This window comes from Ornithorhynchus anatinus, chromosome 13 (genome assembly GCF_004115215.2).
Source record: "Ornithorhynchus anatinus isolate Pmale09 chromosome 13, mOrnAna1.pri.v4, whole genome shotgun sequence".
NCBI classification, from domain to species: Eukaryota; Metazoa; Chordata; class Mammalia; order Monotremata; family Ornithorhynchidae; genus Ornithorhynchus; species Ornithorhynchus anatinus.
In genome coordinates, this window is record NC_041740.1 from 26,033,767 (window position 1) to 26,058,258 (window position 24,492).

The 24,492-nt window shown below is 39.8% G+C and overlaps 1 protein-coding gene across 5 annotated transcripts in view; it reads left to right on the forward strand.

Moving 5' to 3' along the window:
• Positions 1-2,913: 2,913 nt before the first annotated feature.
• The window catches only part of PHTF2 (putative homeodomain transcription factor 2), a 104,718-nt gene continuing 83,139 nt past the window's right edge, over positions 2,914-24,492 (forward strand). For 2 of the 5 annotated variants that reach the window (XM_007670962.3, XM_029077680.2), the window contains exons 1-2: positions 8,791-8,915; positions 17,065-17,144. In XM_007670962.3, coding sequence (XP_007669152.1) covers positions 17,100-17,144 — 45 coding nt within the window. In that variant the 5' untranslated portion in view covers positions 8,791-8,915; positions 17,065-17,099. Of the gene's footprint in view, positions 2,935-8,790; positions 8,916-15,835; positions 15,895-16,851; positions 16,951-17,064; positions 17,145-24,492 lie in introns of those variants that run through there. The other 3 variants (XM_007670961.3, XM_029077679.2, XM_029077678.2) reach the window with 3 other exon arrangements.

Here is a 24,492-nt window from a genome sequence, read left to right on the forward strand (position 1 = left end):
TGGTTGAAAAAGCCTGAATCCATACTATATCTTGAAAACAAGGCATCCTAAAAGTATTTGGATTACTAGAGAAATAATAGGTAGAGTAGAAACAAAGCTACATTTTTCTGTTACTCGCCAGGAAGAAAATATTTACTAAAAAAAGGATATTATCTTGAATTTAAATTTCAGATATTAGCAGAATTTGACTCTTGGACAGTCCTCTCAGGCCCAGTCTCTTCATGGCCTTTCTGTCTCTCCTTGTTAGCAGGTCAGAAACTTCTAATTCATGCATATGTTAATGTCATCTTTGTATATATAACCAATGGTATTTATTAAGCTCATATAATGCATAAACCCAAGATTATTTTAATTATTTATTTAGGTATATTAATATCTATCTCCCCTCAAGAATGTGAGCTCATTGTGGTCAGGGAATGTATCTGTTGTTGTATTGTACTCTCCCAAGTGCTTAGTACAGTTGTTTGCACACGGTAAGAGCTCAGTAAATGCAAATGAGTTAATTAATTATTTTAAACTTTGGTAATAATAATAACTGTGTTATTTGTTAAGGGCTTACTATGTGTCAAGCACTGGGGTAGATATGAAATCATAAAGTCCCACAAGGGGCTCACAGTCTAAGTAGCAGGGAGAGCAGGTATTTAATCTTCGTTTTGACGCACTGAGAAGTTAAGTTCATTCATTCATTCAATAGTATTTATTGAGCACTTACTATGTGCAGAGCACTGTACTAAGCGCTTGAAATGTACAATTTAAGTGACTTGTCTAAAGTCACAGAGCAGGCTAAAGGCAGAGCCAGGATTAGAACCAAGGCCCTATGACTCCCAGACCCATGCTCTTTCCATAGGGCCATGCTATTTTTTATCCTTTTCTGATTAGTTGCTTCATTCTGAAGAATGAAGGACAAGAGAGATCTTATACATTTCTTTTAGCATGTAGCAGCAGTGCTTATTAAGAGCAATAATAAGAAGAATGGTGTTTTAATTTCTAATCCATTTTTTCCTCTTTTTAAAGAAACCTGAATATTGTAATACTGATAATCAGCTGCTAGAATATTCTAACAGGAAGCACTACTCCTCCCTAATATAGAGCTCTAAATTATTTTTAATTTAAGAGTATCACTTATTAATGCCAGCATATATACAGTATCATGAACCAATCTGTACATATCTCAGTGTAAATAACCTTGATTTCTAAGCATTTCTCTGCTTATATTAAGAGCCCAGGTTTGATTTCAGATATTTGGTGAAGTGCTCATTTATTTTTACTGTTTAAGTTTATATTTCTACTGCATATATTAGCACTCTGGTGAACATCCTCTTTGTGTCCTTAATTTTATGCGTCTAGGGTTGCAGATCGTGGCAATCACAGGCATACCTGGAGATGTTATAGATATTTAAAGAACCCCAACTTTTGTTCTGGGAATGTGTATTTGGTATCTCCAGCAGGTGGAAGCAATCTCTTGCAGCATTTTGTTATATGTAACTGGCATTTGGTCTGTCCAGAATGTTAAAAAAATCACCAAATTTTATCTTGCATAACATTTTTCTGAGTACAGTTTCTTTTAAAGTTTTTAAAGCTGTGCCAACGTCCAGTATTGCCAGTATCATTTGAAGGGTATCTACATTAGTGAGAAGTATCTGAGTGAATGGTAGTGTTCATTTCCCTATAATCTATATCTATCCCAGAGTTCAGAACAGTGCTTGGCACATAGTAAGCATGTAACAAGTACCATAATAATGGGATTTTGTCACTCCTGATGTTGGGATTGGTTTGAATAATTGTCCTAAAAATGAATGGCTGTAAAGTGCTGTAAATCTCAGGAAGGGGGATTAAGCTGAAAGAATAACACAGTGGTGATTAAATTAAATTTTAGTATTAGCAGAATGAAACCATTTTGGTGCTTACCAAAAATAATTTGCTTTTATTTCTAAGATTACTTTCCAAGGGTAGCTAACTTTCTAAATGCTAAAAAGTGTTAGGTTCTTTCAGGAGTATTTGGGGTCAGATCCCAATCCGGGCAGGAGGGAGAGAGCAAGCAGAGTAAGCCTCTTCTCACTTTTGATTTTGTTCTCCAAGTTCCATCCCTTTCCACAGGTTTAGCTCTGGAAAATGGAGCTTCTGGGGATAGCGTTTACTGTGTCCTGTGCCTTCTGGCTATCGTGGAGTATGGTGGGCATACCTGCCTATTCCAGTTATTTTCAGCTCTTTTCTTCCCTACTCTTTCATCATCCACTTCCCTCCCTGAACCCTTTCAATCACCAGTTCTTCATATATCAGAAATAAGGTATAAACCAGATTCAGGCAATACATTCCCTGTTGCATTGTGACTTCTCTTTCCCCTCATAAATAGAGAGGCAGCGTGGTATAATGGATAGAGCACGGTCCTGGGCATCAGAATGGCCTAGTTTCTAATCCTGACTCTGTCACTTGTTTGCTGGGTGACTTTAGGCAATTCACTTCACTTCTTTGTGCCTCAGTTACCTCATCTGCGGAATGGGGATTAAGGGCCCCAGATGGAACAGGGACAGAGTTTAACCTGTTTATCTTGTATCTACCCCAGCACTTAGAACAGGGCTCGGCACATAATAAGCACTTAAGTACTATTATTGTTATTATTATTAGCAGTAAGAGACTCTCAAAGACACTCATGCTTGGGAATAGATTCTGTCCAACAGCAACACCATCTTTGAATCAAAGGATCATTGTTTTGTGGGTCAAGATAACATCTTTTATTCAGTCCCTAGTCAGCAGGGCTGGTTACCTTTTGACCAAGGTCCCTAGTTATGGTGGATAGCTTTCTCAAGTTCAGTTTATCCAAATGTCTTTTCTCCTACCTCCTTCTCTCACTTATAGCCATCTGGCCAGATTATGATGGTGAAGGTTTGTGACATCCCTCCTGACTGACTCAGAGGTGACAGGTTTACTGTGCTGGTAAGGGAGCCCTTCAGCATTCTGATGGAATCATTCAGTCTGATGAACTGTCACATTGAGTCAGAGGGGAGGACCAGATGATGATTCATTCATTTATTCAATCATATTTACTGAGCACTTACTGTGTGCAGAGCACTGTACTAAGAGTTTGGGAGAGTGCAATATAACAATAAACACATATTCCCTGCCTACAAAGAACTCATCGTCTAGAGGGGGTGACAGACAATAATATAAATAAATAAATTACAAATATGTTCAGAAGTGCTGTGGGGTTGAGTGGGTGGGGGCAGGTGCAAAAGGTGAATAAATAACCATATCCTATATTCTCAGATAAAATTGGTTTGTACTTACATCATTTTGACCTCACCTTTCAGGAGCCAATCATGTCATAAGCGTGAGGTGCGCCTGAACATACTGCTTCTTACCAAACATAAATTTCCAGTAGCATAGATTGCAAACATGGGGGTTTTGGCAACTAAGCTCTCCAACATTTTAAGAGCCTTTATAGCTGCCTTTTCGGCAGTTTCGTCTTCTCTTCTTTAACCTTTTCTTGTCTGTATTTATCGGTTAACATTTATTGAGCACCGGCTACATATTTTTCACAGTCTTCCTGAGAACAGTTGTGTTTTAGTGGGTGTAGCCTATTGTTAAGCACCAAGATTAAGGTCTTTGTATTTATGAGGTCTATGAGCCTAGGAGTGCCTCCTATGTTCATTTCCTTTTTTAGCGGTCACCTTTGCCAATATTATGTTTGGCTCCTGGTTTTGCAATTGACATTATAAGGATAGTTTCCTTTGAGGTAAGAATTCTTGAATATGTGGGCATAGCAATTCTGGATCAGCTACTAGAGAGCCATAGTTGAACCATTTTCTCAATCTGGAGAGACAAAAATGGCTGTAGCGGCACGGCCTATTGGAAAGAGCACAGATTGGGGTGTCAGAGGTTGTGGGTTATAATTCCGGCTCTGCCACTTGTCTGCTGTGTGACCTTGGGCAAGTCACTTCTCTGTGTCTCAGGTCCTCATCTGTAAAAATGGGGGTTAAATCCTACGCCTTCCTATCCAGACTGTGAGCCCCATGTGGGACAGAGACTGTGACCAAACTAATAACCTTGTAGATACCCCAGCACTTAGAAGAGTGCTTGTTACACAGTAAGTGCTTAACCAATACCGTAATTATTTAGCCTGTCATGAAAGCTCAGGTGCCTGTGGCTTAGGGAAATATGATCATCATCATAAATGGTATTTATTGAGCTTTATATGCAGAGCTCTGTACTAAGTGCTTGGTAGAGTACAGTACAACAGAGGTGGCACACACATTGCCTGTCCAACCCCTTTCTGATTATCCTGCTCATTTTGGTATAGATTTAGTAAACCTGTTAGATAATACTCTGTATTAACCTTTTTCTGATGGCCTTATGAAAACTATATAAGGTGTACAGGGTATATTTGCATTATTTGTATGTGACATGCATAGAACTTAAATTACTTTTTTAGGTTCCCCTGAAGGTTGTCATATTTTCACTTGATTTTTTTTTTAATCTTTCCTCTGCTGCTTGGATCATTTTTCTAAAAATACTTTTAGTGTCTCCCCAGTCCTCAAGAACTTCAAGTGGTTGTCCATCCAACACTGCATCAAGTAGAAACTCCTTACCATCAACTTTAAAGCACTCAGTCTTGTTGTCCCCTCCTACTTGCCTCCCTGCTTTTCTACTACAACTCAGCCCTTGTACTTCACTCCTAATGAAAACCTACTCACTGCACCTCGATCTCATCTATCTCGCCACCAGCCCCTCACCCACATTCTGCCTCTGGCCTGGAACTCCCTCCTTCTTTATATCGGACAGACAGTGACCATCCTCAACTTTGAAGTCCTATTAAAAGCACATCTCCTCCAAGAGGCCTTCCCTGACAAAGCCCTCATTTCCCCTCCCTTTGGCATCACCCTTGTACTTGGGTTTGTACCTTTTACTCACCCACCTCCCCCAGCCCCACAGCAATTTTGTACTTATCCATAATTTACTTTAATGTTTTTATCCTCCTCTAGACTCCAAGTAAGCTCCTCTTGGGCAGGGATCATGTCTACTAACACTATTTTACTGTACTTTCCCAAGCACTTAATACAGCCTATCAATGGGCAGGGATTGTCTCTATCTATTGCTGAATTGTACATTCCAAGCGCTTAGTACAGTGCCCTGCACATAGTAAGTGCTCAATAAATACTATTGAAGGAATGCACAGAGTAAGCTTTCAGTAAATATGATTGATTATCACTGTTATCAATATTCAGCATGTATGTCTCAACTGGACTTTTGTTCTTTTATGTTGTGTTCTGTCTTGAAGTAATAAAATCAAATTGTTAAACTGCATCGTTGTTCATGCTTTAAGGTCATTTGTTCAGGTAGAAGTGGAAAAAAAAGTAGCTGATCTTCCAACTTCCAAATGTGTAAATTTTACAGCTTAAATGAGTCCATTTTTGGTAAAGATTTTGATGATTAAAAATATTTTATTTGGTTTATATTGGAAGTCCATTATAACATGATATATTTAGTGCTATTAAGTCGTGACATTTACAGGATACTTTTTTTTGGGGGGTGAGCTCAATAAATTAATGTGAACTAATTAAGTTACTTATAAAGCTTTCATACTGTCAGGAAGTAGTGTACTTATTTTATAGCAGGCTGACCGAGACCTGAGAAATTTGTAATGTGTCACATGACCCCTGCCAAATCCAAGACAATTCTGGCCGCATAATTTATAATCTTGGTTTCCCTATCCATTCTCTCCCACCCGCTACCAAATGAAAATCCCTTGCCACATTGAGGAGGTATTTGATTAGTATACTGTAATATTTGTGATATTTGCAGTCAGTTCTTTTTACTTTTTTCACATGTATTGTGGTCATAGGGCCACTAAGGTTCACATAATCCTATATTAATGTTCCTTAGGAATATATTGAAAGGACAGTTTATAAACAGAAATTTGGAGGCCTATTTTAAAATCTTACAAAACATTTTTGAAAAATCAACTGTTAACCTCTGTGGTGAGAAAATTTCAAGAGAAGTTCCAGCAAAGGTTCATACTTCAACAGGTTCCCCTTCTCCTACAAGCAGTTTAAAATACTTGTTGTTGTTTGAACAGGAAAGTGTTTTTTGTTTTCTTTTTGTCATTTTGTATACTGAGGAAAACTGAAGTACCTTCCTCAACCAAGTAGTTTGAGGTGAGTCAGAGGAAAAAACAAGATGAGGACCTCATTTCCTTGACTTGTCATTTTTTGTTGAAGTTCACCCAACCGCGATGTTACTTGGTATGTATACTCCAAAGAACTAAGAGAGCTTTAATCAGATGCCAATAATTTGTACATTGGAAGTGAGGTTCACTCCACATTAGTATATAAATCGGATTGAGGCAACAGAAGGGCGGTAAACAGAGTCACTCTAGCTTTTCAGCAAACAGAACAGTATTTACATGTTCTGTCCCCTGTCTGGTACGGATTTGACACCACAAAGTTTTTTGGTCTGTTTTATGCTTCCGGAGGCAGCTTAATGGATAGACCATGGGCCTGGGAGTCAGAAGGACTTAGGTTCTAATCCTGTCTGCCATTTGACTGCTGTGTGACCTTGGACAAGTCACTTCACTTTTCTGTGCCTCAGTTACCTCATCTGTAAAATGGGGATAAAAGAGTGTGAACCCCATGTGGGACAGAGACTGTGTCCAACCTGATTAACTTGTGACTACCCCAATGCTTAGAACAGTGCTTGGCACATAGTAAGTGCTTAACAAGTACCTTATTTATCTTTATTGTTATTAGTGCTTCTGTCTTTTTGTCTTTGACTCCCATCACCAGCTCAGATAATAATAATAGTAATTGTAATAATTTTGGTATTTAAATGTTTACTACGTGCCAGGCACTCTACTAAGCTCTGGGGAAGTTAAAAGGTAATTGGGTTGGACACAGTCCCTGTCCCACATTGGGCTCATAGTCTTATTCCTCATTTTACAGATGAGGAAACTGAGGCACAGAAAAGTAAAGTGATTTGCTCAAGGTCGTGCAGCAGATTCATGGCAGAGACGGGATTAGAACCCAAGTCCTTCTGACTGCCAGGCCCGCAATGTCTGAGCTCACCCAGGCCTGGGAGGGGGTGGCACAATGTCTTTGTCGCAGTTGGGAGAGTCATGGTATCCTTGAGAATTGCTCTAGGCTTGGGCTGAATCGGGCAGGCTTCTGCACAGCTGGCGACCACGTGATGTTATGTCACACATACCAGCTTAATACATGTGACGCCACATACCTCTTGGTCTCCTTTTTGTTGTTGTTGTTGTTGTATTTTTTTTCCAGTGCTATTGCTGATATGCTAGTTGTACAAAGGGTATTCCTTTCACATGTCCTTCAACTGGTCCAAGGGAATGTATCTGTTTATTGTTATATTGTACTCTCCCAAGCTCTTAGTTCAGAGCTTTGCACAGAGTAAGCACTCAATAAATGCCAATGAATGAATGAATGAATGAGCCTGGGAAAGGGGGCTTTCATGATTCACTTACTCCTGGATTCCTGGCTGGTGTAAATGCATGTGTGTCTTTTGATCTTTTCCCACCTTTTACCTTTGACTGGGATGCTGTGTGACAATGAGAAGTTGTCCCTGAAAAGTGTGAGCTGCTGACCAGCTGAAGAGTCTAGCTAGCAACATGGAGCAAGACTGGACAGCCTGGGGAAGGATGGTTTGAGGAGATGGGATCTGAGTGCCCCTAATTTTGGAAAGATCTTGTCCCATTGTAGTGGTAGCAAGCAGTGGAGTGTTACCCAATTAGTTGGTGGAATTGGGCCTTTCCAATCTGCCCAGATGTAGGAGCAGCTTGGTGTAGTGGGTAGAGCTCAGTCAGGCCTGGGAGTCAGAATGTCATGGGTTCTAATCTCAGCTCCACCACATGTCTGCTATATGACTTTAGGCAAGTCTCTTCACTTCTCTGGGCCTCCATTACCTCATCTGTAAAATGGGCATTGAGACTGTGAGCCCCACATGGGACAGAGACTGTGTCTGACCTGATTTGTTTGTATCCAGCCCAGAGCTTGGTACAGTGCCTGGCACATAGTGTTTAATAAATACCACCATTATTATTATTATTAGAAATCTGGTGACATGACACTGCTCTGATAGTTTGCTTATGCCCAGTTCAGATGGCCCTGCTGTTTTCTGGCTAAGGTCTGTCTGGCTATGTACGGAGCAATTGCTTTTTTTTTTTGGTGGTGGTCTTTTTTTGTTTGTTTTTGCTTTTCCCTTGGTTTTCCCTACTGAGGAGAAAAGATCCCCACTAAGCCACTCTGAGTATGGTTTTCCCTCCCCTTCCCTTCCTTTCCTCCCTTCCTCTCTCCCTCTATATATAAGCTTGTTGTGGGCAGGGAATGTGTCTATTGTTATAATGTACTCTCCCAAGGACTTAATACAGTGCCTTGTATACCGAAAGTGCTCATTGAATGAATGAGTGAATATAATAGTAATAATAATAATAATGACGGTATTTAAGCACTTACTATGTGTCAAGCACTGTTCTAAGCGTGATACTGATGACTTACGTATTGGGTTGGAGATGCAGTGTAGTCATTGCTGGAGGTTTTGGTTTTTTTTGTAATGGTACTTAAGCGCTTAGTTTGTGTCAAGGACTGTGGTAAGCACCGGGGTAGATACAAACTGATCAGGTTGGACAAAGTCCTTGTCCCACATGGGATTCACAGCTTTAATCCCCATTTTACAGATTCTTTTCTGTAATCACAGAGCACTGTCCTCTCTACCAATTACGTCACAGTGCAGGCTGCAGGGAAGGGTGGGGGCCCTGACAGAGAGTGTGGATGGCTCAGTGCAGACCAATACCACTGTTGAACCACTATGTGCTTTTAACTCAAGCCACATGTCCTGCTGACATTCCTTTCCCCTGGCAATCAGTGGTGCTTGAGCAGGTTCACCTGAATGGTATGGGGCAGAAAAAGGTACACTACTGGATATTCATGGGTAAAGTATGTAAGAGATTCTTTGTCAAAAACTCACCCTCATGGATGCATCCTCATCCTCAAGCCAAAGGACAACTCTTTTGTCATGTCACTTGAATTTCATTCATGTGTTAGTGGAAGTTCAAGTCCAGATTTGCTTGAAAAAGGCTTTTTAAGGCTAGCTTCTTGAATGCAAGTTCATGTGTTTTTTGGCAAGATAGGTCACTTGATGTCTTTTTTTGTGGGTTCCTCTTAGCTATAAATAAGTCCTTTGTGTCTCAGCCTTTCTTTCGTTAAGGTTCCAGCTTAGTCCTTAATTGTTAAAAACCTGTTTTTCTGGAGGGTAGTTTTCCTTTTTTTTCCTCCCCAAGCCTAGCAGCTTTAAGGGACACCAATAATCCCCCTCAGATGAATTCTTTTATAGATGACCTCACTCCTTCCCACTCTGGGTGTTTGGTCACACCAAGGGTTTAACGGTTTGAAAATGTTATTAGTAATAGTGCTTATAGTCTAGTTTGCTTCTGTCCTGTTCCAATTCCCAGAATTTATAAAAAATGATCTTCCATTATTTAAGATGGATGGGTTCCCATGTACCCTCCAGAATGTATGTATTTTCCAAGACATTTGAGAATCTGGGTACACATTCCATTTAGAAGGACTTCTGATAACATTATAGGAAATTGTAAGAAAAAAACCTCAAGAATTGTGGCTATGAACTTCTGGTATTTCTCCTTCCTTTGAGAAAGATTACTCTGCAATTTCTCATATTTATTATTGCCTAGCGAAGCCAACTTAACATACTTGAGATGAAGTATGAATTTGCCAGTAAACAGGGTCTTTTGTGTGTGTGTGTGTGTGTGTGTGTTTGTGTTCGTTCCAAGTGACTGTTTGCTTCATAGTACAGTTCTGTCTTTTGTCATGTATTGCTTTTCAGAACTACATATTAGAATCCAGTAGACATGTCTTATCCCCATTTATCTAGTGAGTGTGTGTGTGTGTGTGTGTGCATGCACTTAGGGACACTAGGGAGTTTCATGAGGGGCAGAAGGAGTTTAATAATCAGAACCTGAGGACTTTTTAATAAAGAGGTCTCAAGAGTGTATCTGTTGGAGTAGAGGGGAATACTTTTTTATAATGATTTGGAGACAGCAGGTTGGGTAATGTTGAAAGACTCTTCATCTCTACCCATAATTTTGTTCAGCGATTTGAATTAGTCTCATCCTGCTCACTAAAATGCCAAATCATTCTTCTACTGTATAAGGAAGACAGTATTCAGTTTTAGCTGGAGTCTTCCAGCAGGAATGTTGAATGTGCCTTGGTCCTTAGATCAAGAACTTGCTCGAGGGAATCGATTATAGGGCTGTTGGCTTGTGCAACACCACTCGCATTCTTTCATCCCTCCTCATCTTGTTCCTAATGGGGTAGAGAGTGCAACAAGTGTGTTAGATGGGCAGAGGTGTAGCACAGTGCCAAGTGCACCGATATTAGAATCCAGGTCTTCTAACTTGCAGAACACTGCTTGATCTATTGGACTTAAACACCTTCTCCCTTGTGGAACTGACTGGTCCATATCGAGCTTCCCTCCCCCATTTTTTGAAGGATGTGTAAACTCAGCCCTGCCTGATTCAAAAGAGAACTGAATGTTGCTATGAATGTAGGCAAAGTTTGCCCCCATCTATCTCAAGAACCTGCCCTTAAAAACCATCTGAAAAATGGGGAGATTTGACTGATTGCTTTCTGTGGTTAGCTCCTTCGCCCTGTTAAAGACAGTGGAGCATATATGTGTTTATTCACCTTTCCAGTGTGCCAAAAAATAGTTTACCAGGGAGGGGACTGTGATCCATTTTCTTATTATCTTCATAGTATTTTTGACCAGAAAATAGGAGCAGAACATTCTGATTTTATTTTTAGAAATGGGAAAGCAAGGCACAGAGATGAAGTGATAGGGATAAATAAATGATGGGATTAAGGTAAATTGTTTATACTGTTATAGAATAGCTTTGACAATTAAAATAATTATTCTTGTTATCTAGGTAGTAACATCAAGTGAAAGCTTTAGATAATGTGCTTGCATCACACGTGAGAGTTATGAAGAAAGCATGGCACGTAGAATACTCTAGTCTGAATAGGTTCTGATTTAATGTTGTTCTAAGACACAATAAAATACCACTGAGTGCAAAGAGAAAGTCACTTAGCTGTTTAATGTGATTTTAATTTTTTTTTCTTTTCTGAAGGGATGTATTTCTGATCCTGCTCGTGTAGTTGGTAAATTTAGGAAGGGGAGCTATGTGAGCCATTGAATTTGCTGGAAGGTTCTATGGAACCTTTATAGAAACTAAGAAGAGCTCTTTAGAACACATGAGCATGGAAAATTGGATCTAAGATAATAATAATAATTGTGGTGTTTACGAGTTTATTGTGTGCCCAACACTGTTTTAATCCTGGGGTAAATACAAGATCATCAAGTCAGTCAAAGGCCCTGCCCCACATGGAATCCACAGTCTACAAGGGAGGAAGAATGGTATTTAATTCCCCATTTTTCAGAGGAAGAAACTGAGGCCCAGAGAAGTTAAGTGACTTGCCCAAGGTCACACAGCAGGCAAGTGGCAGAAGTTCATTCATTCATATCATTTAATTAGAACCCAGCTGTTATGAGTCCCAAGAGCAAATAAACTGTAAGCTTGACTGCAGCAGAATATGCAGGCTGGGATATTCATGGACATCAGAAAGGTGGGGCCATGTGGGGAAAGGCTAAAAGGCCAGAATTCTTGTCAGATGAAGCAAGAACATTGATCTATGTCAATTCCATAAAGATTCCAGTGACTGGAAGAATTAGCAAAAGATAATTAAAAACACTATGGTTGGGAGCTAAGAGAGGGAAAAAAAGATGTTTACACCAAAGAGGAGTAGAAGATTCACTAAACTAAGCTTTTAGGTAGTTTTGTTCAGCAGAGAGTTCCACAGAGCACTTTGTGATTAAGATTTAAGATTTGTGATCGTGGGTTAGAATCCTGACTCTGCTGCTTGTCAGCTGTGTGATTTTGGGCAAGTCACTTAACTTCCCTGTGCTTGTTACCTCATCTATAAAATGGGGACTAAGACTATGAACCCCATGTGCGACAACCTGATAACCTTGTATCTACCCCAGCGCTTAGAATAATAATGTTGGTATTTGTTAAGCGCTTACTATGTGCCGAGCACTGTTCTAAGCGTGCTTGACACAGAGTAAGCGCTTAACAAATACCATCATTATTATTAACAGTAAAAATTCTGTCAATATTCACAGAAGCACAAAGCCCCTAAAAGTACCTTAGCTAATACAATATTGGAAAATAATTCTTCTGTCAGAATGAAGACTCTTTGAAGGCAGGTATAATGCCTGCTAACTCTACTGAAGTGCTTAGTACAGTGCTCTGCACAGAGAAGATGCTCAATAAATACTGTTGATAGAAGGATAGATTGGAAAATCTCTTGAGTAGGGAACGTTCCTACCAACTCTGTATCGTACTCTCCAAAGTGCTTAGCTCAGTGCTCTGCACAGAGTAAGTGCTCAACAAATACGATTGATTGGCATACTGATTGAGAGAGATGGTGCCACTAAATACTGAAAAATCTTAGATCCTCAGTTAGGAATTAGAGCCTTCCTCTGTGTTGTTCTGTTTGTCGGCATACCAACCAGATATAATCATAATCATGGCATTTGTTAAACGCTTACTATGTGCCAGGCACTGTTTTAAGCACTGGAGGGGATGCAGGCAGTTTGGGATGGACACAATCCCTGTCCCACTTGGGGCTCATAGTCTCAATCCTCATTTTCCAGATGAGGTAACTGAGGCGCAGAGAAGTGAAGTGACTTGCCCAAGGTCACACAGCAGGCAGGTGACAGTGAGGGATTAGAACATATGACCTTCTGACTCCCAGGCCAGTGCTCTAATCTTTATGCCATGCTGCTTCTCTAGCTGCTCTGTGCTGCTTCTACATCGTAGAGGAGTAGAAGATTCATTGAGCTAGAGTTTTTAGCTTTTAGGTTGTTTCCTTCACCAGAGAGATCTAAAGAGCACTTTGTGATTAAGATGTAACACTAAAAACTCTGTCAATACTCACAGAAGCTACTCCTCCTTTATATAATGTTCTATAAAAAGGTCCCTAAGTCTAGAAGTGTTGTCAAGCCATAAGTTTCCCCAGGGCACATGCAGATTTTGTATCACAGTTCAAGGCTTAGACATCTGTTTTTAGCCCTAGTGAAAACGAGGGGTTTCTTCAACCCTGCATACTGAGTCCCAGTCATCCGATCCAGACTGGCCACAGGGGCCTAAATTGTTGAGCTGCCTGACAGCAGGTGAGGCAACAGCTCAATTTAGAAGGCAATAGAAACAGCTTCGGAAAAGGATGATAGGAAGGAAAGGCAATGTGAGTTTTGGGGTGGAGGAAGAGGAGGAGATGAATTGGGAAAGAATTACAGAAGTGGGGTAGGTGGAATGTGTAGTCTTGGGGTGTTGCAGGGAGGGGATAGAATCTGGCATACTCTTGCCTAGGGCATAGTACAGTGCTGAGCACACAGTAAGCACTTGGGTTTGTGCTCCATAGCATTTTGGTGTTCATCCCATCTCCAGCCCTACAACACTTGTGTATGTATTGCCATACTCCCCATTTTCCCGTAGCAATATTTCAGTGTGGCATAGGGGAAAGAGCATGGGCTTGAGAGTCAGAGGACCTGGGTTCTAATTGCAGCCTTGCCTCTTGTCTTCTGGGCGACCTTGGGCAAGTCACTTTAATTTCTATGTGCCTCAGTTACCTCATCTGTAAAATGGGGATTAAGACTTTGAGCCCTTTGTGGGACAGGGTCTGTGTTCAACCTGATTAATCTTGCATCTACCCCAGTATTTAGTACAGTGTCTAGCATATAGTCAGCCCTTAATTACCATAAAAAAAAGAAACAAAACTGGAGTCACACCAAATGCAGACAGGGTGTGCTACGTCTAGGTAGGGTCTGATTCAATAACATATTTTGCATGCTGTGAGACCAGTTTTAAAAATAAGAAAACATTCAAGTATGAACCATTTAGCGGCAATGAAAGGCTGTTCACATGAGTGGAAAGAATGTTAAATGGATTTTGCAGAGGTGAGTGCTCTTTTAAGGAAATTGGCTAGATTCTAGCCTGACCTAACCGAAGTTAGGTTATGAAATCTTAAATTGGTTGAGATTAGAGAGTTGCTGTTGCAGCAACATATTTTAGAAAGCATGTAATAATGTTCGTATTTGTTAAGCACTTACTGTGTGCTGAGCTCTGTTCTAAGCGTTGGGGTAGATACAGGGTAATCAGGTTGTCCCACGTGAGGCTCACAGTATTAATCCCCATTTTACAGATGAGGTAACTGAGTCACAGGGAAGTTAAGCGACTTGCCCAAAGTCACACAGCCGACAAGTGGCGGAGCCGGGATTAGAACCCATTACCTCTGACTCCTAAACCGGTGTTGTTTCCACTGAGCCACGCTGCTTCTTTATTTAATATAGAACCAAATTTCATATTAAAAATTTGTCAGTTTAGGACATTTAGCATAGATGCAGCTGGGGGAATGGAATGGGGAGTATATTCTTAAAAATGTATTGCAGTTTGTATTATGTGTAAGAAGTACACGTATGAAGTAATTGCAATTGGTTATATTTTATCAGATGAAGACACGCACGCTTTCTCTCATCCTTTTCACTTATTGAAAAAAGATGTGCTGGATGGAGAATAATGATATTCGTATGTAACGTCAAGGTCAGAGAAACCATTGTTACCCAAAGTACTTGGAATATGCCTTATGTCATCATTTTTAATTGGCAATACACGAGGGCAGAGATTGCCTGTACTGAAGCGATGGCAACTTGCTTCATTCCCTTCTGCCTGCAGCATCCAATGGTGTGGAAATGTAGCAGTGAGCCAGAATCCCATTCTGACTCATCACAGCACAGTAGCCTCACTGAGGGGCTGTGGAAAATCCCAACATAGCCCCCAAACGGCTCTGGAAGTTTGGGTTAGGCCAGGGGCTCCCCAGAGAGCATGTGTGGGGCTGGGTCTGTTCCAGAATGACCCAAACTTTTCTAAAAGGCCCAGAGAGAGACCTCACTGGAATTGGGTAGGGAACGTGTCTACTTACTGTTGATTGTACTCTCCCAAGTGCTTAGTACAGAGCTCTGCACATAGTAAGCACTCAATAAATACGATTTAATGAATGAATCACTTCTGGATTCTCTCAAGAACCTTGGGAATTTTGCAGCTCTAAATTGGATCTGGCCATCTGCAAGCTGTGTTAGGCATGAGTGAACCATCCTCCCCACCCTTGCCCTCATGCTCATTTTTTAAAATCGTATTTGTCAGTAATAATAGTAATAATAATATTAATACCTGTGGTATTTGTTAAGTGCTTACTGTGTGCCAGGCACTGTACTAAGCATTGGGATGGATGCAAGCAAATCAGGTTGGACACAGTCCCTGTCCCACCTGGGGCTCACAGTCTCAATCCCCATTTTACAGATGAGGAAACTGAGTCACAGGGAAGTTAAGCGACTTCACCAAGGCCACACAGCAGACAAGTGGCGGAGCCAGGATTAGAGCACTTGACCTCAGTCAGTCGTATTTATTGAGTGATTACTGTTTGGAGAACATTATACTCTGCCCACAGTGAGCTCGCAATCTAGAGTCTACAGTCTGTTTGTTAAGCGCTATACCAAATGCCAAACACTGTTCTAATTGCTGGGGTAGGTACAAGTTAAGTTGGACACAGTCCCTGCCCTGCATGGGGGACACAGGAGGGAGAACAGGAGAACTGAGGCAAGAGAAGTTAAGTGACTTGCCCAAGGTCACCAAAGCAAACATTCAGCAGAGCCGGGATTAGAACCCAGGTCCTCTGAGTCCCAGGTCTGTGCTCTTTCTATTAGGTGGGCCATGCTGCTTCTCATGAATTGCTGGGGAGAGACTCCTGTTTCACACCAGTAAGTCAGATGTTCTGGCAAACCATCTTTCTGCCGTATTCTGGAAGTTTTCGCAGCCAGATCCGGGTCCTGTGACTTGCTGGCACAACAGATTTGACTGTTCTAGAGGTTCCTTTCTTTCCCACCTGCATATTCTCTTCCAGCGCTTAGTACAGTGTTCTTCATACAGTAAGCACTTAGTAGCTACTACCACTGCTATTACTATACTATTTTAATATTGCTCTTACTAATGCTACTACTAATTTTATTCCCCAGTGTACTTATTGGGTTCTGGAACCTCACGAAGTCACTCAAATGAGGACACTTGGTATTCATACTTATTTTCACCAGAAAATAATATTCTAGTGTTTCCAGAATGATGCCTTTCCAATATTATTTGCCCTTTTTTAATCTCAAAATACATTTGGGCATAGACTTATTTATTTTGAGTATTAACTTTAGTCTAGCAACCCAACTATTTTAGCCTCATGCCCAACTACCTAAAATGGATATTACATTTACATATACACAAGGATATTACATATTCACATCTGTACTCTGAAAAGAGGAATAAACTTTGTGTTGCTGCTTATTCTGTGTCAGTTATAATGTGGTGGCAGCTGAAAAGTATCTTCAATAATGTCAATTCAGTGATATTTTTGTCAAGTTATTAGTTCGACTGCCCTTTCCCCTTTTTTTTTTTAAATTCCGTAAAATGTGAGCTTTAGTCATTGTTTAGCAACAGTTTGGGCAGGCGTTACCAATTTGCTCTAGTGTTAAGTAAATAGTTGAGAATTTTTCTGCCTCTGAAAAATTTGCTACTTAGTGTGAGACAGTGTATCGATAGACTATATTCTTAGTATAATTTATAAATTTAAGAGAACATATGAGGGTAACTTACTGAACTATGAAAACATATAACTAACCTTACGGTGAGGTTTATTTAATATAGAATGGCAATGTATTTTGAAAGAAGAATCCTGTTATTATGTGGAGTCAGAACCCTCTGTTATAGCAACTGATTTGTGTTTACCTAAGAGAACCTGTTGCTAAAATAGTAATGAGTAAGGTTGTAATGTAAGTATGGTCATCACCCTTGCTCGGGAAGTAATCAGAGCATTATGTATGCATGTTGTTCAGTCTTCTGTTGGAAGGTGGAAGTAATGTTGTGTCCGTCTCTCTCTTGTACAGCCTAAAATGACTAACGTGTGATTGCAGTGGAATAAATGGCGTCCAAAGTAACAGATGCTATAGTCTGGTATCAAAAAAAGGTAAGCCAAATAGCTATAATAAATATTGAAAAAGGAAGAAAACAAACCAGAAAGCTTTGAAGTAAAAAAAAAATTCAAGTTTATCCATTATTAGCTTTTTTCCATTTGCTTTCTGAGAGGGTTTTACTATTTACTGTATTTTGGTTTATTTTCTGAAGTAATTTTAAAAAGTCAATTTCAAAATATACTTTTAACTGCTAAGTTCAATTTCATTTCTTGTGGGCTGATTGTACTTCTGAGAGGCTGAAAGTTGTGTGTACCCCACCTTGTTTGAACCCCTAAGATCCTAAACTTTTTTTGGTTTAATCTTTGTTGACCATAGTGTATTCAGCACAAAAGTAGTATTCTCTAAGTGGTACGTTTCCCTAGCTAATACAACCAGTGTAGTTGAGAGAGCCCAGGAAAAGCTTATCTTTGCATAAATCCTAAATTAATCGCTATCTCTTGCAAATCGAAAAAGAACTTTCATTCTTCTTAACTTAGAAGTTTTTAGTTCTTTTAGGTTAAATAAACATACAGGAGACTTCCCCAAGACCACAAATGAAATATGAAAGTGTTGATGTTGATGAATTAGAAATTCTTAGCTTCCCTTCATATCTTTTTTTAAATACAGTTTTGCAGGGGATAATTCTTTCGGTTAATGAAGAGTATGTCTAAGATACCCAAATGATCTATTTTGAAAAGTGAATAGAATGTTAACTTTTGATTTAGGTTTCTCCTATTTTAAGTGGAGTTCTTAAGTTCAGAACTGCTCTAATTTACTGATGTTTGTGATGTTCTATGTAAATCTTTCATTCATGCAATAGAAAGCAAAGTCCTTTCATGTAAGAAGATAATCTAATGGCCGAAAGGTTTTTGAAGAATGATTGTTTTTCAAGATTCTTTAGTTGGGGAATGAAAGCAAATGGTGATTTAAAAGCTATTTTAAAGGTGAGGGAAACCCACAAGATAGTCATTCCAATTTTTTCTGACTCGCTTTATGAGCCATTTAGTTCCATAGTATGTTGTCAATAGGTATGTCTGGTTTCATATCGTTGTGAGCATTGTAGTGCTTACCTAAAGCAAATAATGTATTGCTTTCCAAGTCATTTTCTTGTAGATAATTTCACCAATAATTTATAATTTAACAATAGAAATCATCTTAGAAATCATCATTAATTAAAATATTGTGATAGTGATTTTCCTTGGTCAGTTTGGGTAGGGTAACTGCAGATCTGCTTGTTACAGTAGTATGGAGAATTCAGTTCTTCAAAGGTGAAAAACCAGTAAGACAGTAAGAAGCTGTCACTGATTGGCATTGGCTACACTCCACATATATTAGAGGAAAGAAATCTTAAAAATTAAGCAGTTAGTGCCCAGTCTGAAGATGGTAAAAGTGGTAATAATAATAGTATTTGTTAAGGGCTTACTGTAGGCCAAACATTGTTCAAGGAAGGTAGAAAGCCAGAAATAAAGCCACTGGTAGTCTAAGGAAGGTGAGAGAGCAAGATATAAAACCACTCACCTTTCTCCACAGGGTTCAAATTGGTGATAATTCAGGGGAAAATTCCATCTAAATCTTTGCAAGTGAAGAACTCACTCCGAAGCATGAAATTAACTGTTTAATATGCAGGCCAACCAATGCAGTTGATCTCTAAATTATTCTGTCTACCAAAATAAACTTGCTATAGTGTTTGCAACAAAGCAGAATAAAAGAGAAAAGACCATTTGTAACAAGACCTGGGATTTAATAGGAGGGAAAATTTCAATTAAAAATATGTTTACAGTATCTAGACAGAGTTTGTGGAGTTGAGATTATTTAGTCCCCACCAACGTTTCTTCAGAGTTCATCAGCCTTTCTGCCATTAAGGTTTTGAAAAATAAGCTAATTCACATTCCTGACATTCTTAATCTATGGCAATATAAGTGAAATCTACAATTCATATATTTCTTAAAGGTTAAATATAAAGAATAAGATAGCAGAAAGCAATTTCAACAACAAAACACAAACTTCTATAGAAGCCAGGGGATCCTAGAAAAATTATTTGGAAATAAACTGCTTTTCAAATATTTTGGTAGACTTGCTTGCAATTATAAAGAATAGACCAGTAATTGGCTTTAGTACCCATCCAGAAATGAAATACTAAGACAGATGCCTCTAAAAATATTCCTAAAAACGTATAGCCCTAGAAAGACTCAAATGCATTATGTGTAAAATTTTACTGCATAACTATTTATGAATTTTCTAGGGATGTTTTTGAAAATACAGGACGATCCAATGCAGTCTAGCCAGATTCAGTTGGTAAAAAAATTTCATAGAGTTGACCAATCTCTTCTGAAAACATCTAACGTTGATTTTAACCGTTACAGTTCTCTGCTGATTCTCCTCTTATTTCTTGGGCTGCTCCTTATCAGTCTTCCACTAGCTCTTCTTCTTCTCATCCCTTAACTGTGGGTGTCTCTCCTGGCTATGTTCTGGATCCCCATGTAGCCCCACTTTACACTCACTCCCTTGGGGAGCTCCATCTACTCCTTGGCTTCAGCATTTTTTAAATGCTGTTTGTTAAATGCTTATTATATGCCAGGCATTGTGCTCTGCGCTGGGTTAGATACAGGCTTATCAGGTTGGACACAGTCCATGTCCCAGATGGGGCTCACAGTCTCAATCCCCATTTTACAGATAAAGCAACTGAGGAACAGTCATTTGCCCAAGTTTCCACAGCAGAGAATAGAGGTGGAATTAGAACTCAAACCCTTCTGACTCCCAGGCCTGTGCTTTATCCACTAGGACATTCTGCTTCAATTTTCACTTCTATGCTAATAATTCTCAAATTTCTCTTTGCTAGCCCTCAACTCTCACCTCCTCTACAGATTCACATTTCTCTAAGACACATATCTGTGGGTGGCCTGCCAGCTTCAAAAGCTCAATATATCTAAAGCTGAACTCCTCATCTTCCCTCCCAAATCCTCTCCTTCACCTAACAGTTGACAGCACCCACATCCTTCCTGTTTTAGAAGTCTGCAAACCCAATAGTATTCTTGACTCTCTTTCTGCTTTCATATTTGACTTGTCACTAAATCCTGCCGATTCTTTTCCAGTTTCGCTCCTTCCCCTCCATCTAACAGGCCACCTGCCCGCCTTGACAATTCATAAAAACTCAACTAGACTAGTATTTCAGCTCCCTTACTCTTCTCACTGCTTCCAGTCTCTCTCATTTCCAGTCAATAAATACATTGTTCTACTGCCCTCATAATTTTTTTTTAATGATCTTTAAGTGTGCCAGATATTGTACTAGGCACTGGGGTAGATATAAACTAATCAGTTTGGACACAATCCATGTCCCAGATGGGGATCACAGTCTAAACCCCCAATTTACAAATGAGGTAATGGAGGCACAGAGAAGTTGTGACTTGCCCAAGGTCACATTGAGGGAGCTGGGATTAGAACCCAGGTGCTCTAATTCCCAGGCCTGTTCTCTTTCCACTTAAGCCACACTCCTTCTCTTTCTAAGATGTTGTTTGTCACATGCCTTTCTATTCATCAAAAACTTGTCAGCAATAAGAAGAAACTCCTGATCACTGCCTTTAAGGTGCTCCACCAGCTGCCTCCCATTTATTCACTCTTTTCTCCCATTAAGCCCCAGCTCATGATCTATTTTTCATGTCCAGCTAAACTACTTGTTCCTTGTTTTCTTTCTTCCACCTCCTGCTTTGAAGTGTCCCTAGCCCTTTAGAACCACCAGACCATAATTATCCCCATCTTGAAAGCCCGTCTGAAATTCTACCTCCTTCAGGAGACATTCCCCAGTTAGCCTTTGTTCTTCCTGAGTCATCGTTCTAGACTTTAAGCTCTTTGTGGGCAGAGAATGTGTCTACCAACACTCCTGTACTGTATTCTCCCAACCACTTAGTACAGTGCTCTGCACCCATAAGCACTGAACAGATATCATTGAATGATATCCTCCTGAATGCCACCTCAGTACTTCTGTGCCACCTGTCTCCTCAGCTAGATTGTGAACATGTTTGGGGTAGGGATTATCTCCTTTGAGCAGAAGAATTTTTTCATCTGTTTAGCTATTCCCTAAAATGGTGCCTGGGTTTTTGCTTCATTTTTAAAAAGAGGAACTGAAAAGTTCTAAAGAATTGAAAAATATTTTTACTGGTCTTATGCTTTACTTGGTTTTTGGTATTTTTATTGATGACATAATAGAAATATATAAAATACTCTTTTAAAAATAGCATTCCATTATCTAACACTTGATAATGTGACTGCAGTAATTTACAGTAACTCCATCCTGTTGCTATGTATCGGAATCAAGCATTTGGTAAATTTTTTTTAAATGTTGTTTTTAGAAACTGAAATTCACAATTTCAGTCTCCTAGCCACCCCCACCCCCACCCCCCCGCTGTCCAATCCAGTTCTATTTTACTGAAGTGAAAATGAGTGTATTAAACATGAGAGAATCAAATTTTACATCAGCAGTAATAATAATTATTATGGTATTTATTAAGCATTTGCTGTGTGCTAGCAAATCACCCTTCTAAGCACTGGGGAAGATTATTAGATAATCAGGTTGGATACAGTCCCTATTCCACAAGGGGTTTACCGTCTAAGTAGGAGGAAATAGTAAAGTAACTTGCTCAAGGTCACATAGCAGACAAATGGCGGAGCCAGAATTTAGAACCCAGGTACTCTGACTCCCAGGCCTGTGCTCTTTCCACTAGGCCACTCTACTTCCTAAGCCCCTAATGGATCACCCCTCATTCCCAGATAAATGGAACAGGAATAGGTGAAGATCAGTCTTTCAGTCAGTAGAACAATCATTCAATCTTGCCCAAAAGCTTTTTTTTCGGCATGTACTATGTGGAACTCCATACTAATTGTTGGGAGAACACATTAGAATTAGTAGACATTATCCCTCCCCCAGACATGTTTATAATCTAGCTGGGGAGACAGACATTAAAATTCTGAGGGGCATTAAAGGTTTTAGACAAAGGGAAAACTTCAGCTTCATCATTCTGGAATACTAGGATTTGAATACATTTCAAAGCATGAAATATGCAACAGACTTTTTTCCCCATAAATTGTGTCATACACTAATGGTATTCATATTTTTGGTACCTAGAATTTCTTTATATGCTTGTTAAGGAATATGCTACTTCCCACGAAGCAGCTTAGAATTGATAACTAAATTTTAACAATCTCATATTGTTCATTGAATTGAGGCTGCAAATGTGTGTTCCATTTATGCATTATTGATAAACATGTCATATTCTTTCCCTTCAGGGAAGAAAAACACATGTAAATGAAACACTGTTTTTTAAGGTTTTGGTTTTAGAGAATGGTCAAGCCTACTTGGATATAAATTATAAATGTCTCTTGAAATATTGATCATTTCCATTGGAATCACAAGACTTTGAGGGTATAGTGGTACACTGATACAGTGTGACATTTGTTTAAGGTGAATACTGATGATGGGGAGGGTTTGACATTTAAACAGCTTTTTTAAAAGGTGGAGTTCTTTGTGAAATAACTTATTATGTAGTATTAGGGCTGTTTTTATGTTGTTCCCCCTTCACAATCCTTCCACTTCGGGTTTTTCTAAATACACCATACTCTGCAGAAGCAGTGTGTCCTAGTGGGAAGAGCAGGAGCTTGGGGGACAGAGGACCTGGGTTCTATTCTCAGCCTTTCCCCCACCTGTTGTGTCACCTTGAGTGAGTCCCTTAGCTTCTCTGTACCTCAATTTCCTCATCTGTAAAGTGGAGATTAAATCCTCCTCCTTCTTACTTAGACTACGAGTTCCAAGTAGCATAGGGATTGTGTCCGACCTGGTTATCTTATATCTACCCCAAAGCTTAGAACAGTGCTTGGCACATAGTGTGTAACAAGTGCCATGACTTATTTTTAATCTATTCTCTGAAGTTTGCCTTTGAAACATTAACTCAATTACAGCTACTTCCTTTGTACTAATTATAATGTGTCGCTGTAAAATTTGGATTGAAAAAAATCCAAAAGAAAGTTGGATAGTATCTCAACTTTCAACAGGTGGGAATATATAGCTTTTGCACATCTTTGTTCTTTCCTAAAAGGTTATACCGGTTTTCAAATGTAACACTAGGGAGAGCCATTTTGTGTGCAAAATATACTGGGCCCTTGGGTCCCATGGTGAACTTTTCATTAACACTTGCACATCCTTGGCTGAATTTCATCTTGTGGTGTTGCCTTTGAATGCAAAGGATAATGTTAAACACACGCACCCCCCCCCCCCAACCCCTTTTATTTCTGCAGAAAAACACCTTAGTTTGAGATTACATGTAGTTCAGTCAATCAAATTGGTTGAGCATTTACTGTGTATAGAGCACTGTACTAAACCCTTGGAAGAGTCCAATATTGGAGTTAGTGGACAGTTTTCTTGCTCACAATGAGCTTACAGTTTAGAGGGGAGAACAGACATTATTATAAATAAACGCCAGATTCATGCACAAGTGCCATGGGCTGAGAAGGGTAGCACAATAAATTAATCATTGACTCTTAATTTATTTCTACTTATGAAGATTGGAAAAACCTTAAATCAGAGAAATACCACATAGGGATTTAAAGGATTTTGGGGGGAGGGGAAGGGAGGAAGGTGCTGATATTTGTTAAGCACTGCCTATGTTCCAGGCACTGTACTTTGTGCTGGGGTAGATACAAGCCAATCAGGTTGGACACAGTCCATGTCCCACTGTGGAGAAGCAGCGTGGCGCAGTGGAAAGAGCACGGGCTTTGGAGTCAGGGCTCATGAGTTCGAATCCCAGCTCTGCCACTTGTCAGCTGTGTGACTGTGGGCAAGTCACTTAACTTCTCTGTGCCTCAGTTCCCTCATCTGTAAAATGGGGATTAAGACTGTGAGCCCCACGTGGGACAACCTGATTCCCCTGTGTTTACCCCAGCGCTTAGAACAGTGCTCTGCACATAGTAAGCGCTTAACAAATACCAACATTATTATTATTGTTACATGGGGATCATATTCTTAATCCCATTTATACAGATGAGGAAACCTAGGCCCAGAGAAGTGAAGTGACTTGCCTCAAATTACCCAGCAGACAGGTGGTGGAGCCGGGATTAGAAGTTGATCCTTCTGGCTCCCAGGCCCATGTTCTGTCTACTTCTCAAGAATTCTGTTTTTGAAGGAAAGCAAAGGGGAAGGGCATGGGAGAAGAATGCTCTGAAGTTACAGCTCAGCACTGCTTCACTGTGGAACCAGGAATGTCTGAGTGACTATAGAAACAGCACACCCAGCCCTTGTTGGGATTGAGGATAGGGAAAGAGGAAACGAGAACACACCTTGGTTTGTTCCCTAAGTAGTACCCTTCGGGCAGAGAG